The 15,780-nt window shown below is 47.1% G+C and overlaps 1 protein-coding gene across 3 annotated transcripts in view; it reads left to right on the top strand.

Annotated features, from left to right (window-relative positions):
- UBR2 (ubiquitin protein ligase E3 component n-recognin 2) overlaps positions 1-15,780 on the top strand; it is a 2,523,611-nt gene that overhangs the window by 2,273,098 nt on the left and 234,733 nt on the right. For all 3 annotated transcript variants that reach the window (XM_069608499.1, XM_069608498.1, XM_069608497.1), the window contains one exon: positions 9,953-10,067. In XM_069608499.1, the coding sequence (XP_069464600.1) occupies positions 9,953-10,067 (115 nt within the window). The remainder of the gene's footprint in view (positions 1-9,952; positions 10,068-15,780) is intronic.

The raw sequence follows: 15,780 nt of genomic DNA, 5'->3' as shown, positions 1-15,780 counted from the left end.
ACCTCGTCCGGAACCCGTGGCACGAACTTTACCGCAAACTCCCCTGAACTGTGTGATCTTGAGCAAAAGACTTTTGACCTAGTGACTTTATCCCTAAGCTTTTTCTACCTGATTCTATCATTGTAGTTCGTCTTGCTCAATTGCCCTGAGTAATTACCTGTTGGTGTGGTTCAATTTTTATTAACTTTGTCTTTCCCTCCCTTTTAAAGTTGCTGAAGTGCCATTTTGCTCCCACTTCATTTTGTGAGCTTAACTTGTCTGGAACTTATTGGGGGTGGTGTGGTGTTTTAAGAGTGTGATTTTTTTTTTTTAACTGCTAATAATAGTGAAATGTTATACAACTGAAGAGTAAAATAAATGTATATTCTTTTACCTGAAAACCTTGAGTCAGTGTTTGTTTGAATCATAATAATTGCTGTCCTTTGTGTAACTATTTGATACTGCTCTCTTACACTTGAGATAAGTCTGGCTGCTCAGCCATCGCTACCACTTTAACTCTGTAGTACGGGCTTGTACCAAATGTGAATTTGTAATGTTACTTGTAGTCTTAATTGTGTGTGGTGTTCCCAAAGGGTACTGCATATAATTCTGCCTAACGGGGATCAGGACCCACTCCACAAGGGGGGTGGTTGCCACTTCGGCTCTTCAAAGGAGGGTGCCAGAGAGGGACATTTGCCGAGAGGCAACTTGGTCCTCACTGCATGCATTCACCAAACACTATTGCCTGGATATGTAGCCCTTTGAGCTCACGCTTGTTTTGGGAGAGTGGTTTTACGAAGTTTCCCGGTATAGGGACTTTTATCCCGCCTCCTTCACACATACTGCTTGGGGAGTCTATATGATAAGGAATCTGCGGGAGAAAGGCGATCTTGAAGGAGAAATTACTTGCGTAATGTTCTTTCTGTGGATTCATCTGCCGCAGATTCCTCATCACCGTCCCATCCATCCCCACTATGAAAGTACCTGCAGCTTATGACTACCTTCTCTAATGGGAGAAAGAGGTGAGAAAGAGGTGAGCTCTCGTTAAAAGGGCTCTTCAAAGGACCTGTAGACCTTAGTGGTGTGTTCTGCATTCTTTTTGCTTCCCCGTTCCTCACAAAAAAGACCCTTGTTAGGTTTTTTCTTTTTCCTAGTAGTTGTGGCTCTTCTACCAAATTGTTTGATTCTTCGACTGCAGCGGCTGAACTTGGGGAGTGGCGGGGTATTTGGGCGTGGGGTGCACTTGGGGAACTGAGGTACAGGGGCGTAGTGACATAGTTTATGTACGACGACTGACATCATGTCCGGAGTCTACAGCGGCATCAAGGCAAGACTGATCGACAGCCATGTCGAGGAGGGCTAAGCCCCCTGTCGAAAGGTTTTCCGAGCAGCTGACACTGGAATTGATATCTTTCAGATGAGGAATCTGCAGAAGAAGAATCCATAGAAAGAACATTACGGTAAGTAATTTCTCCTCCTGGGTTCTTCACTTCTTGAGGATTAACTGACCGCCACTTCACACCAGCTCTGGTATTATATTTAATGGATTTTTCACCTGCAGCAGAGCTCCATTAGAATGTGGCCATCTTGAACACTGCATGCTAGCACCCCCATATTCTGCATATTTGCACAGATACGTAACATACTTGGGTATTTGTAATTAGTTTTGAAAGCTAGAACTGTTTGTTTATAGCCTTTAGTATGGGAAAATCAATAGGCAGCCCCCAATTATAGTTAAAATCCAAGAAAGTGTTAACAGAATTCTGGGAAGCTGCAGAGGAGTCCCCTTTCAGTCTGGCAACGAGAGTGGGACCTTGCAGGAGGAGAGCTGGGCCCAGGTTCGATAGCCAGTGACCTTTGAGGGAAAGATGTATATGTAACCCATAAGGTCAGGAGCAGACAGTTGTGATGGCAGCACCTCGTAAGGTGGTCTGCAATTGGCGCCCCCTATGGCCGGAAGATGGACACCAGTGAACACAAGGATTTGGAAAAGACTGCTGAACATGGAAGGAACAGTCCATGGTTCAAGGGTGCAAAGGTGAATTTAGACATTTGGTTTTCTGCATGTTGTGGTTCCTGTGCGAAGGACCGCAGGCTCACAGAAGACTATTTTAATGATGGTGGAGAACAGAAGCGCGCTAGCAAGTTTCTAATGAACTCCTTCCTCCCACGGATTCCTCATTTGTGGTATCTACTGAAGATATCTACTGAAGTTACTGAAGAGCACCAGCTGCTCTTCAGTAACCTTTCTGCTGCAATGAGGCTTTGTTGGTTCTGCTGACGCCTCTATGTGCCAGACATGACATGGAGACAGTATATATGATGTGGCGTCTTCCCTGTGACCTCGGTTCCTTTTTTCTGTGCTTACTCGCTCTAGGAAAAACACTGCTCTTATTTCTTATTCTTCTTACTGAATATTTGGTTTTCTACGTCTCCCGAATTCATCGCTATGCTGAATCCAAGACTTTTAAGGGGTTCAAACCTTGCTTTGATTGCATGTGTCAGATGTCCGTTTCGGACTCGCATCACATCCGTCTATACTGCCTTAGTGAAGGCCATGACGCCCAGGACTGTGCTTCCTGCCAATCGATGCACCCAAGGGTTCTCCGATGGTAAAGAGTGCCGAGGGAAAAGGTGATCAGCTGACGTGTTTGAGCTCGCTGACACTGAGGAACAGTCTCCTCTCCGGGAGGAAAAAAAGAAGAGGAGACACTGCAAGAGGTCGAGCTCTCTTGGCAGTTCTTTGCAGCATCATTCTTCTTTGTCTTCGAAGAAGAGGAGCCATAACTTCAAGGGCAGACGAGAGGAAGAGGCCCCGAATGTACCTATTCCCACTGTGAGAAACCAGAAGGTGTCTCACCCCCTAGTCCCTGGGGGGGAAATCTGTCATCCAGGTGGCCAGGATACGACCATAGCTTTTGGATCCAGTTCCTGGGAGTGGACCAGTGCGGGAGGATCACCTGGGTGAGTGGGTCCTGTGGGAGTGGGACACCGAATGGTGAGATGCGGTATCCCCTTCCCTGTAACACCCTTACCCCCATCTCATCTGATAGGATACGTAGGAGCTCTACCCCCGCCCCCTATCCTACACAAACACTTTCGCACAAACAGCCCTCTCTGGGAGAAAACAGACTAACACTCAAGCAGTATACCTGACTTATCCCAGTGCAATGGTCGGGAGAGGTCAAGCAATTACTGACCATCACTCACACCTGACTTCCATTAAGCTTCCCCACACGGATACAGGGTGGAGCATGAAAGCACACGCTGAGTGAGGCAAAGCACAGAAGGAAACAGCAAGCTCGAGATGGCAGCTAAACGAGGGAAGAAAGACGAAACATGAGGTGATCGCAAGGAAGGAAATTCCCTTGACCTTTCCGACAAGATACCGTTACATTCACAAGCCCTCGAGATTAGAAAGCGTAAGACCAGGAAACCAGGCTAAAGAATGCTGTATATCATGTTGGAGATACCCAGGGCCCCCTCGTGTCAGTAAACAAGGCAGGGAGAAGCAGCAGCCTCCGTGGTACTGTCCTTGACTCCAAGAACAAAGCAGCGTCAGTGAAGTCAACACAGCCTGTGAGTTGGGGAGACCGATACAAGAGCGGTCTGTGTTGAAGCCAAGGTTGCAAGCGGCAACATTGTATGGCGAGCGCTGTAACGAAAATTGTTAAAATGTGTGTGAGAAAAGGCGCAAGTAAAGTTGAACTGCTGATGAGTGTTTGAACTTTGAAGAGACTTTGATACGATACCTTTGCCAGAGTGGTCCGACACTGCGTGGGTGCTCAATCGAAGGTCTCTGTAAGGTATTCAGCTGAGAAGCGGCAGAAGTGAAGGTTAAAGGGTTGTATTGAGAAGAGAACAAAGAATTCTGAACCGAAGTGGTCCTGCAATGGGTCGAGCAAAATCCTGCTCACAGTCGAAAGTCTTCGATTTTGATATAGTAAAGAAAGTTTAGAAAATGAGAAGTTTGGTCCGAGCCCGGCAGAGGGAGACCAATTGAAGGTGTTGTGTTAAAGTGGGTCTGAGCCAGGTGGAGGAGGACCCAGGGTGAACGGTGAATCCACAAAGAAGTTGTGCAAGAAAGGAACTTTGAATGTTTGTTTGTTGCATCAGGCCCTTTGAAATAAGAGACTTTGAATGGCAGAGACACTTTGGCACAGAAGGTCCTGATACTGAGATTTGTACTTGCATCCTCGTGCTAGAAATGTCAGAGTGTATGGTAAGCTTGAGTGTGCCGCCTTGGCCCGTGCCGAAAACGTGGGCAAGGGAAGCTAACGGCTCAACTATCCTGACATATCATTTCTTGCACACTTTTCTTTTGTATAACCTTGTTTACCACACCATTTGTATTTAGAAGTAAAGATTGGCAATAGGTTTATTAGTATAGGCTGTTTTCTTTTGACCTACTAGGACGTCGTTATTATTATTTGATGGTCATAGCTTTCTCCCCTCTTTAGATTTAGAATTAGATGGGCGTTTTTCAGACCCAATTGAAGTTCAATAAAAACACCCTTGAACTGTGATCACTTGTGTCTGTCTTCACTGTTTGATACCATGCCTTCCTTACACCACCCAGTCCTCTATCTCATAGGAATGGGAAGCTTTCAGGATGAAGATGCTAAACATCTTCGCCAAGGCCCCGGCTCTTGCGACTTGTGCCATGATGCCAGTGGGCACAGTATTGGCGCTTCCAGATCCCACTGTGCTTGGAAGAGCTGTTAAGGACCCTGCAAGGAAACTCTACAAGATCGTTGCAAAGGGGCACACCATTAAGTCTCCGGGCGAAGCCGGAGTCGCAAAAGAGTAATACCCGTTCCCCAGAAGGGCATATATGTCCCAGTTAGAGGACATATATGATGAGGAAGGGGATCTCATCCCTTGTCGGACTGGAGCCCTTCCCCAAGCTAGAGACTTCCCAGAGAAGTTTTACAGGGAACAGGGAGACCTGGTGGATCCCAGCCGACTTGCAGGAGGCAAGTGGCCTGGACACCTCCCCAGAGATGGATTTAATCATTGCTGCCACCCCTGGCAAGCCACAAGCTGCTTTTCTGCGCCAGATGGAGAAGGTGGTCGACACCTTAGGGCTGTGAGCTCCTTCACGTCCAAAGGTGCAGTACAGTCTGACTGACATCTTGGACAAGGGTCCTAGGAAGGACACTTTATTGGCCTTCAATCAGGCAGTAGAGAGGTCAGTGATGGAACTGTGGACCAAACTGGCTTCTGTTTTCACCGTGGACCGTGATATAGCCAAGACGAACTGGCCTGCATCTTCTGACCCCATGTTTCTTTATGCCCATGCTTCCCTGGAGAATTTGGTGGCACAGGCCGCTAAGGCAAACCGTAAAATGACCTCTGTTCCCTATTTGCCCCTCGACTGGGGGAGCAAGAGATTGGACGCATTGGGAAGGAAGATTTTCATCTGTTTGAGCCTTGGTCTCCGATGGATAAACACCTCTTGCGCATTGGCCAAGTTTTCCTTTGGCCTATCATCAGTTTTTAATTTATTTGTATCGCGCTCGTACACAGAGCTATCAGTGATAGCTGAGGCATCAGAGCACATCCCCAGAGCACATTCAGGTGCACAATGATCTTGATGGCTCCGGACTGGGCTCGGAGAACGTGGCACCCGGAGTTGCTGTACATGGCCATCTGCCATCCCTAGTGTCTACTGCAGAGAATGGATCTCCTCTCCCACTCTGAGGGGGAGGGGTACTGCACCCGAACCTCCTCAGTCTGAACCTTCATGCCTGGCTGCTGAAAGGTTTACGTATATACATGTGAATAATTAATTAGTTTGATTTGTCTGAGGCTGTTTTAGAGATAATCTTCTCTGCTAGAAGACCCGCCAGTAAATTATTTATGCCTGCAGGTGGCACACGTTTTCGGTGTGGTGCCGGGAGAGGGATCTGGGCCTTTTTACTTGCTGTACTTCTTCCTTGTTGGATTTTCTTCAGTCTTTGGCCCAGAGGGGCCTACAGATTGGTACAGTGAAGGGTTACGGCCATTTCGGTCTTCAAGAGGACCCCTGAGCAGGCCTGCTTTTTTAGAATTCCCATAGTCATTAGATTCCTGAGGCGTTTGTCCAATTTTTCCCCACGCCAGGTTGTTGTTCCCCGTGGGATTTGAGCCCCTGCATTCTTGTTCTTTAAGACTTTTCACCATTAATGTGATTTTCCTGGTTGCCATCACTTCCTATAGAGCGGCAAGTGAGCTCCAGGCTCTGTTTGTTAATCCTGACGACTTGGTATACTCCAAAGAAAAGGCAACGTTGAGCTAGACCCTACTTTCTTCCGAAAGTTGTATCTGATTTCTATCTCTCTCAAAAGATCCATCTATATGTTTTCTTTCCTCAGCCTCATCCATCCAATATAGAGGAGCATTTTCATCTGCTGGGTCTGGTACAGTCCCTCAAGTTCTATGTCTCTCGGACATGGGAGAACATGACTGATTAACAACTTTTTGTTTGTTACGCTTGTGCCCGAGCTGGCAAGGTGGTTACCAAACATACCCTGACTTGATGGATCATTCTCTGGATCTCAGAATGCTATTATCTGGCCAGCAAGTAAGTCTGAGGGTCTCGGGGCTCATTCCACTAGAGGGTTGAACGTAACCTCTGCTGTGTAACGCAGAGTGCCTGCTCTCGATATCTGCCAAGCAGCTATGTGGGCTTCTTTGCACATGGTTGCTTAGCATTACTGCTTGGATTTGATGTCTGGTCAGGATACTGGTTTTGACATAGCTGTCCTTCAGAGTTTTCTGGTTTAGGCATGTCCTTGCTACCCTCCCTCCTCCAGGGTCATTGTACTGCTTTGGGAGTATATCATAGATGTGGAATCTGTGGGAGGAAGGAGTCCATTAGCAGGACCAATTACTTACCTTTCGGTAATGTACTTTCTCCCATGGATTCCTCATCGCACTCCATTCTTGCCCCTCTTGGGTTAGCTAGTACACCTTAGTTCTGTGGTGCCTCTGTCCTATTTCTAGTGAAAAAGGGTAGCCATGACGTCATGTCCGCCTCCGGCAGAGCCATGCTGCACCCGCTTGCAGTGGAAAAGCTTCTGAAGAGCAGCTGAGGCTGGAAGATGGATATCATAGCTGAGCAATGTTTGGGCGGAACGTTCAACAGAATGAACATAACCGAGAGGCAAGTAATTTGTTCTACCAGAGCAGTAGCCCTGGGGGACTGATGCTCTGTTATGATCAAAAGGCTGTGGCACAGGATACAGGTGGGTTGCTTGAGGAAGGACAGCTGCAGAGGTTCATGCCAGGATATCCTTATATGGAGCAGGCTATTACGAACAGAAGAAAGCCATGTATTCCCGAAGCCTTCGGCTTCACACATTTTTCTTTCAGTTGAAGACCATTGTCTAAAAGCTTTTACAGGTGCACACAGTGCTACTTAATGACTGGAGGTTCCCACTGCCTGCCTCCCCTGCATCCGAAGGTGTTGGAGTTGGAAGCAGGATTCTCTCAGACAGATATATGGCAGTGTCGCTAACGATGTTCTTCTCCCTTCAGCTACACAGCAACATAGTTCTAGATAGGTTATTTTGAATGGATTGGGAGTCTTACAGATAGATACTCGCACACTCAACACTCTCCCACTCACTCTCTGTTGAGTGCTACTAGTGTTCCAATCACAGTCGATTTCACCATTCAAAATGTTGGTAGCGTCAATTGTTGATTGTGATGTCCAAGTCCCTCAACAAGTCAGAACTGGATCCCATCCACCCAATAGAGGCTTTTTGACCTCTGGTCAAAGTTTAGAGGCAAAAGTGCCAAAATGTCAATTCCTGCTGTAAAAACTACAAAAGCAATGATTAAAAAGTTAAATGGTCATGTTATAGGACAAAAACTAATTGATAGACATTTTTCTCAAGCATAGAGGAAGTGGCTACCAACGCAGTAGCAAATGCTACACCATTTATTTTATGCATCCAAAAATAGTACAAAAGCCTATGGGCCAAACACCTCTGGGCAAGGCAGCTCACCAGAGACAAAATGGGTCACTTTAAATTACCTGTGCCCTGGTAGAGATATGGGCTACTTAAGGCAGCACACCAAAATGGGACTGCCAGAGTTAGTAGAGACCCACAAATGGATTTCTCACCTATGTGAAAAGAAGCCTTAAATTGCATTCTCTTCTTGGGTAGCTCTTGTGGGCAATGTCACCAACTGCTACCTGGACACGTTTGTCATGCCTGATTGAAGCTGGTTCCATTGCGAGGCCATGCTGTAAAAGCACAAGGCAACTGTATGCATAGAGCACGGTTTAGGTTTATTTGGTCGAAAATATATGGCCTTTGCACGTCTAACTGAATTTTTGTTGCTCGTTTTTTGGATTAAAATGCAGAGGAGAGGGTACCCCCCATTCACTCACCACACACCCATATATATTTAATTAAATTGGATCGAATTTTGACCAAGAAAACAATAAAAAAGTGGCCAAAAGTAAAAGATCAAATGTTTTTCAAACAAGTAGGCATTCATCGCCCCTCGGGATATATTCAGTACATATTACTCTTCTGTATTGAACATCAGGCTTAACCTGAAATTTGTTGCGCACTAGGCTTTTGTTGTTCCCATTTTAAGGTCACTGGTGACAGAAGAAAAACCTTGGGATTGGCCTGGCGACTAAAATCTGTCTCACAGTTGGGCTCTGCACTGGGCACCAAGGCATTTCAGTGAAGCTGCTTCACTCTGACACAGATTGAATCACTTGGTCACCTGTCTCTATCCTATCTACTGAAGCATCTGAGTACCCTGCTTCCCTTTATATTCATTTTACTGCATTTGATACATCCGAGTTTGCTCCTTTCCAATTTGGGAAAGGTGGCCTGTCCAGAATATTTGTTTGGCAGAAGTTGAATGAATGGGCCAGACACAGAGGTCTGAGGCAAGGTGTATAAGGAGCTAGCCAACCTGAATGCCAAGTAGAGGTGTTTGTTTGAGGGAGCGTATACCTCGACTTCTGCTTACACAAGGGAGATAAGGTTAAAAATGTGTGGGAAACACAGGTCCTGGCATCGGTGCGCAACACGTGGTCCTTAGTAGCGATTAGCACAAGGGGGAGAGGGACTACAATATGCATTATTCAATAGCCCACCTTTTAATCATTGAGGAATGCAAATAAGTAGAAGGTTCACTGTGGGTGACTGTCAACTCTTTTCTACCAACGGGTTCAGAATGCCATCTCATAGAGCAGAGAGAGGCTAGAGCTCATTATGATGTGACACTGAACCTCGAACTGGAATTTTTTCCCCAGTGTGATATTCATAGTATCAAGTGCCTTTGTCAAGATTTATATAGATCATTTCTAGATGAACTTTAGGACAGGTGACATTATAGTGGGTGATAACACATAGATCTATATTCACACATGTATAATGTGTGTTGTATATTGGTGTCCATCAGATTTTTCGGTGTTTAGGAGGAAAGGCAGGGTTCTTTTCTCGAAGGGATCCTTCCCTTCCTGTTTCAGTTTGAACTGCTTGTATGTGGCCTCTTGGCTGCTGTGTGGGGGAGGGAGTGATGTCAAGAGTTAATACCCGAGACTTTGGACAGGGACCGGGATACAAGTGCAAGGTATTTATGCTGGTGTGTGATGTTACTCCAGTGAAATAGGACTTTCATATTTCACTGTGTTGACCTCATAACAAGGAGTTAGGCCTTTTAGAATGTGGTACAGTGGCTAAATGAGCTCAAGGAAACCCACATAGGTACATGAATTTCCACACATTTCACCTTTTCCTTGCAGACTTGACCATCTTATCTAGCAGAAATGTAGCATTAATTTCTAAAGATGTTCATGTATTTGTTAACACGTTTGGACTGCTTCTATGAACTGCTCCTTTTTTAAATGATTGACCATAAAAAAGTAGTTATGAAGAGAAATATATAAGAGCATTTGTGTTCAGTGTGCCGATTTGAGAGTTTGTGAAATGTACAACAATCCTTTCTGTTTCTGCAGTTTCTTCCAGTGCAGCAAACCAGTATGAACATTTATGTAGCTATCTTTCGCTTCCAATCAACCTTGTCTGCCTTTATCAAGAAAACATCAAAGTAATGACCACTTTGATAGAAAGGTAACTATACAATTGTCTTACCCCGAAGGTTCAGTCTGTTAAATTCTTACATTTGTGAGGTATTGCCTATTAAAACAGTTGATGCTAAACATGCGTTCTCAAGGGCTTTCTACACTCCTGAGATATGAGTAAATAACTAAAACTTGAACATTTGTTTTGTTTCTCTTCTATTAAACATTGTACATACAGACATTGAATTACTTTAAGTGCTGAACTCTGCTTCTAATAAGACACTGTCCAAATAGAGTACAGAATGTTCTAATATCTTTCAATGTCACTATTGATGTTCAGAAACATGTCTTGCATGGGCAAAGGACTAATGTCCTCTATGGCCATAATGTGCTTGCTGAAGCAGCTGCTAGCTGTAATAAGACCACATAATCTGAGAACTGTATTGTATTAGACAGTGAAATTAGTTTGTTCTCTTGTGTGCATCTACAGGGATCGAAATTAAGATTGGATAAGCAGGAGCTAAAAGCAGCTCCTGGGTATCTGGCATTAGCCAAGGAGCAGGAGCTATCACTGGGGTATTAGGAGCTAGTACATAGCGTTCAGCAAATCCAACTTCCACACAAGATACAAACATTTTGTCTATTATTATGACGCCTTATGATTCATACATCATATAGATGTGTCCTGATGCTTCTTTATAGATTGTTCCAGATGCACAGAGTTAATGTTAAATAGGTGTGTTTGTTTTGCATCGGTTGGCCCGAGGAGCCGAAAAGTTACTCCAGTAGCTATTGGTGTCAAGCTAACCAGGCTCTTCTTGGCTACAAAGAGGAGCTAAATAGCTCCCAGCTCCCCTTAATTACAAACCCTTCTGCAGATTGTGCATGTAGGTTTTATAAAAAAAAAAGGAAGTATTCAATTGTCCAGTTAACCATCTGTGGGAATAGAGGCAACCAGACTTGTTGAAATAATACTTTATTGCTCTGCTTTCGTTTTGGAGGGCTAAATATCTTCCCTCTGTTTGTTCACCAGGATTCAGCTTCAGCCGCTGTTTATAATGAGGATGGTTTTGGTGCCTTCTGCTTCTCTCTCTCTGTCACTCAGTCGGATAGTCCCACTGAAACAGCAAGCTCTCGTCGGTAATGTCCTCCTCCTGTAATGAAGGAAGTGGTCTAGACACATTGTATCCACTGGGTTGGTTTTTATAAGGGAAGAACATGCTGTAGACCAGTCACTGTTTAGACCCCTTCTTTTCCTCCTTCCCAATGCTCTGTCTGACTGACTCCTCTCCCCTTATCCTCCAGCCTTATTCGCTTGGACCGCTGTGACACCTTCTCCACTATCTGGGTGGGTACACCAATCTCTGCCTTCCCAACTGTTCCTCTGAGAATGGATGGATCCTGCCTGCCCCTCCATGGCTGTCCACTACTGTGCTACTCCTAGACTGTCTTTCGTGCTTCTCCGGGTCCCAACTCAGCTGTTGCCAGTCCCTGCTTGGTAATTGTTCTTGGGCAAGCGGTGCTTCCCCGGCGCCACCCACGCCATGGTCCCGGATGTCTTTTACGGCGGCTCCCACACAGTCTTCCCCGAGGCAACTCCTGCACCATCGATGGTGGCGGTTCCTGCACCCTTTTCTTTTACCAATGCAGGGGCTGCCTACCTCAGAATCTGCTTTCCTGACCCCCGAGGTTCCACTGAGTATGGAGACAGTGGCTCTGTGGACACCATCCCTCTCATTGACTCATTGGCTATTCTGGAACTAGGCTGGTACGTTCATTTGGTCCATCTTCTGCAATTTTACCTCACCACTGTTGACTTTGGGCTGGCTTTTATTGTTCATTTTTAATTGAACACAAAGCAGTGCATAGACAGATATTGTACTTTTCTGATGCTTGTTAATCTGCTTAGTATCACATGCTGTGCATATGGTCCGACATCCAGTGGTAACCGCGGAGTATTGCATCTTGTCTTTCGGGGACCGAAAGGGGACGTCGGCATAGGCGTGTCTGAAACACTATCCCTATTGTGACGTGTGTAGTACCCGAAATCCCTCACGCGCCAAGGTCCCTCAGATTGTTTTTTTCCGCCCAGATAACTGGTCGCCCTATAGCAGAGCTCTTCATGAGACATTGTTTATCTTACCAAATTGTCGGTTTATTTCCCGTTAAGTCACTTCTCCCATCAAGAACATCTTCAACGAAGACTATGGGGGAATCGTCTACAGCTGTGGGTTCCGGCGCCGAAGATCTGGCGTTCGGACTTCCACATGGTCGGGCCTTCTGGCCGGCCTACACAGTAGGGAGAGTGGGCTCGGGGTTTGCCATACTGTTATTATGTCTTTCCTCTTTTCCACTGCTTTCCTTTTTGGTCTGGTCACCCTTCCCTTCTGCTATGGAAAGAACTCCATTTAGATTCTGCCCTGTGTGTATGGTCATATATCCGTGGAAAGTCGAGCACACGTCTTGTAACGCTTGTCTCCCCCTAGAGCAGCACGAAAAGCGGTGTTCGGCGTGTAAACTCCTTAAACCTAAAACCCTTAAGGAGCGCCGGTTGAAGCGGTGGGCCGTGTACAGAATGTCACATGTGGAGCCTCCCTCCCCTGCCGCGACACCAGCCGAAAGTGACGGGGGTACATCGGATGACCAAACGTCCAACGCGGACGTTATAGACCTTGAGGCGGACTATTCTAGGGCTGCCACGCCCGTCCCCGACCCTTCAAGGCTCGACTCCGGTCTTGCTACAGGGACCACACCCGGTGACAGGGGCGTACAATCGCACCGCACAAAGCACACAACCCAAGCGCCCTCCTCGACGACTTCGTCGAAGAAGGCGAAAGCGACCACGGATCGGTCTGATCCGAAGCCTTCCCCGCATCCGCAGCAGCGCATGACGACTGAGCATAACAAACATAACAAAGGCGCTACTCTCCAAATTACACGCGCCGAAGTTTCAGAACAAGAAACTTCGGATTCCAAGGTACAGGCCCGAAAACTACGAGTAGGCCTCTACCCGAGAAGCCATCCGCTGGCCCTTCTGGAGCCGCGGAAGACATTTTCACTGCCAACACATTATCGGAGGCGTTGTCTCCCGAAGATCTGGTGACTATCCGTAAGAGCATCAATAGGATTGCTATGGTGGTGGGCCTAGTACCGGTTCCGCCCACAGTTATGGGCCAATCCGCCAAAAAGTTTTCCACGGATTTGGAAGGCGATCCAGAAGACTCTTACGAAGAAAGCCAGGTACTCCTCTCAAGCACCCTGAGGAGATCCTCAACGTTTTAGGGCGGAGAACAAGGTTCCTACTCTGCTAGGTCTATTTGGGTCATCCAAGTGGACCACGGAGCAATTCGAGGGGTGTATGTATCGGCTGGAGCAGTTTTTCAGGGCTTCTGATCAACCTCTGCCGAAAAAAAGCTCGGGTAGACCATAACCCTCAAACACAAGATGTCCACCTAGATGTCCAACACCAAGTTGACTATCAAGAAGATGTCCAGATGGACACGTATAGAGACATCTATACAGAAGACGAGGAGTCTTCTTTTCTGGACAACTATGGGGAAGATCAAGGAGCAACGGACAACTGGGAGGACACCCAGCAGGACGATCACAACTGATATCGTTTGCCTCTACTCTTCCCCCATCCACCCCGATTCGACAAGCTTCCCCGGTGGATGATCAAATGGCTTTCAACAACATGTTGAAAAAAGCAGCAGAATTCTTTAAAATTGCCACACTTGAAGCCTTGCCCGAACAAGATTTTGGGGAGGACATTATTAACGAAAAGCCTCCGGCAAGCCAGTCTATCCCTCTCTTGAGCTCTGTAAAGAGACAGCTGGCTCCTTCCTTACTCACACACGCTCAGACTAGAGCGGTGAACCCAAGGGTCGAAAAACTTTTCCGACCCGCTTTATATCAAACGACACGCAATCCCAGACTCGCTGGTGGCGACCAACACTCGCAAGAGAGCAGGGGTTCCCCTTGCCACGGGAGAGTCACCACAAGGAGTCCAAAAGGTTGTATGCCTTAGGCAAACGCGTTACGTCGGCGGCGGCCTATACTGTCAGGATTGCCAATAACCTGACGTTACTGGCAAGCTACGTCGATGGCCAATGGTACCTACTCCAGGAAGGCCTTCAAGAGGTTCCGGAACCAACCAGAGCCAAGCTTCTCGCCATTGTCTCGGAGGGCAAACTTGCCAATCAGAATGTGGTAAAGAATACCCTGGACACCGCAGAGATAGCAGGCAGGTCTCTCGCACAGGATACTCTCCTAAAGAGGCACACGTGGCTGCGCACGTCAGGCTTCAGGTCTGAGACCCAGGCATCCATTATCAACAAACCCATCGAAGAGGCCAACCTCTTCGGGAAGGCGGTAGACGATGCGTTGGAGACAGCCAAGAAGGAGCACAAGTCTATTAAGTCGCTGCACCAAATTTCCCAGAAACCCTCTTCACAGAGGGGCAGTAATTCTCGGCGGTCCTTTCGAGGACAAGCCCGTGCCGCTCAAATCAATTTCGGCACGGGCAACTTCAACTGAAGTCAACCTGCTGCAAGCCCCTCTTACTACCCCAAGAGGGGTCAGAAGCGCGGAAATAATAGAGGCAGAGGCTCCAATTCCAGAGGAGCGTCAACTTCGGGTCAGAAATGATCACCAAGTCCAGGTCCCCTCCAATGTCTCCCTGGTTGGGGGGCGATTAACATCTTTCCTTAAGGCATGGGAGGAGATAACTTCAGACCAGTGGGTCTTAAAGACGGTCGCCCACGGTTACTGCGTGGAATTCGCCCGACCTCCACAGTTCAGACCGCCGAAACATTGACGCCTTTCACCAGAACATCTGTAGATCCTGATCCAAGAGGTAGAAGCGCTGCTGGGAAAGGACGCCAAAGAAGCCGTCCAGATTCTTCAGGTAAACAAGGGTATCTATTCAGTGTACTTCCTTGTACCCAAAAAGGATCTCACCATGCGTCCTATTCTAGACCTGCGCCCAGCGAACAAGTTCAGAAAGCCCCAGAAGTTTTGCATGTTAACACTGCAAGAGGTGATCCCATTGCTAAAACAGGGGGACTTCATGACAACATTGGATATGAAAGATGCATACTTTCATATTTCAATGCTGCCAGCGCACAGAAAATTCCTAAGGTTCGTGATTCAGGACAAACACTACCAGTTCAAGGTACTCCCCTTCGGCATAGCCTTGGCGCCAAGGGTGTTTACCAAGGTCCTGGCAGTGGCAGCGGCACACCTGCGCAGACTTTCAGTTCCAGTTTACCCTTACCTCGACGATTGGCTCATCACGGGGGACTCGTTCGACGTTTGTTTTTCAAACACCCAAAAAACAGTAGACCTACTGTTCAGCCTGGGATTTTCTATCAACGAAAAGAAATCCAGCTTAGTCCCCAGCCAAGTAAAACAGTCTAGTCTTCCCTTCCAGCGAGAGGGTTCAGAACATGCTCTCTCAGGTTCCTCAGTATGTAGCCAGTCGAGAGGTGACGGTACGCAAAGCTATGCGTTTGCTAGGGATGATGGCGTCCTGCATATAGTTGGTTCCCCACGCGCGGCTGCACATGCGTCCCATGCAAGAGTGGCTCAACAGCCAATGGTGTCAGGCCAGCGGACAATGGGAAGATCTGTTAGTTGTCTCGCCAGCCCTCGTTCTCTCTCTGCAGTGGTGGTCGAGGGAGAACCTCTTGAAGGGGAAAACCTTCACCACCCCTGCAGTGGAAGCCACTCTCACGACAGATGCATCTCTCACGGGGTGGGGG

Source organism: Ambystoma mexicanum, chromosome 4q (genome assembly GCF_040938575.1).
Source record: "Ambystoma mexicanum isolate Mex_15411 chromosome 4q, UKY_AmexF1_1, whole genome shotgun sequence".
Classification (NCBI taxonomy): Eukaryota; Metazoa; Chordata; class Amphibia; order Caudata; family Ambystomatidae; genus Ambystoma; species Ambystoma mexicanum.
This window is presented reverse-complemented; position numbering and strand designations above follow the sequence as displayed.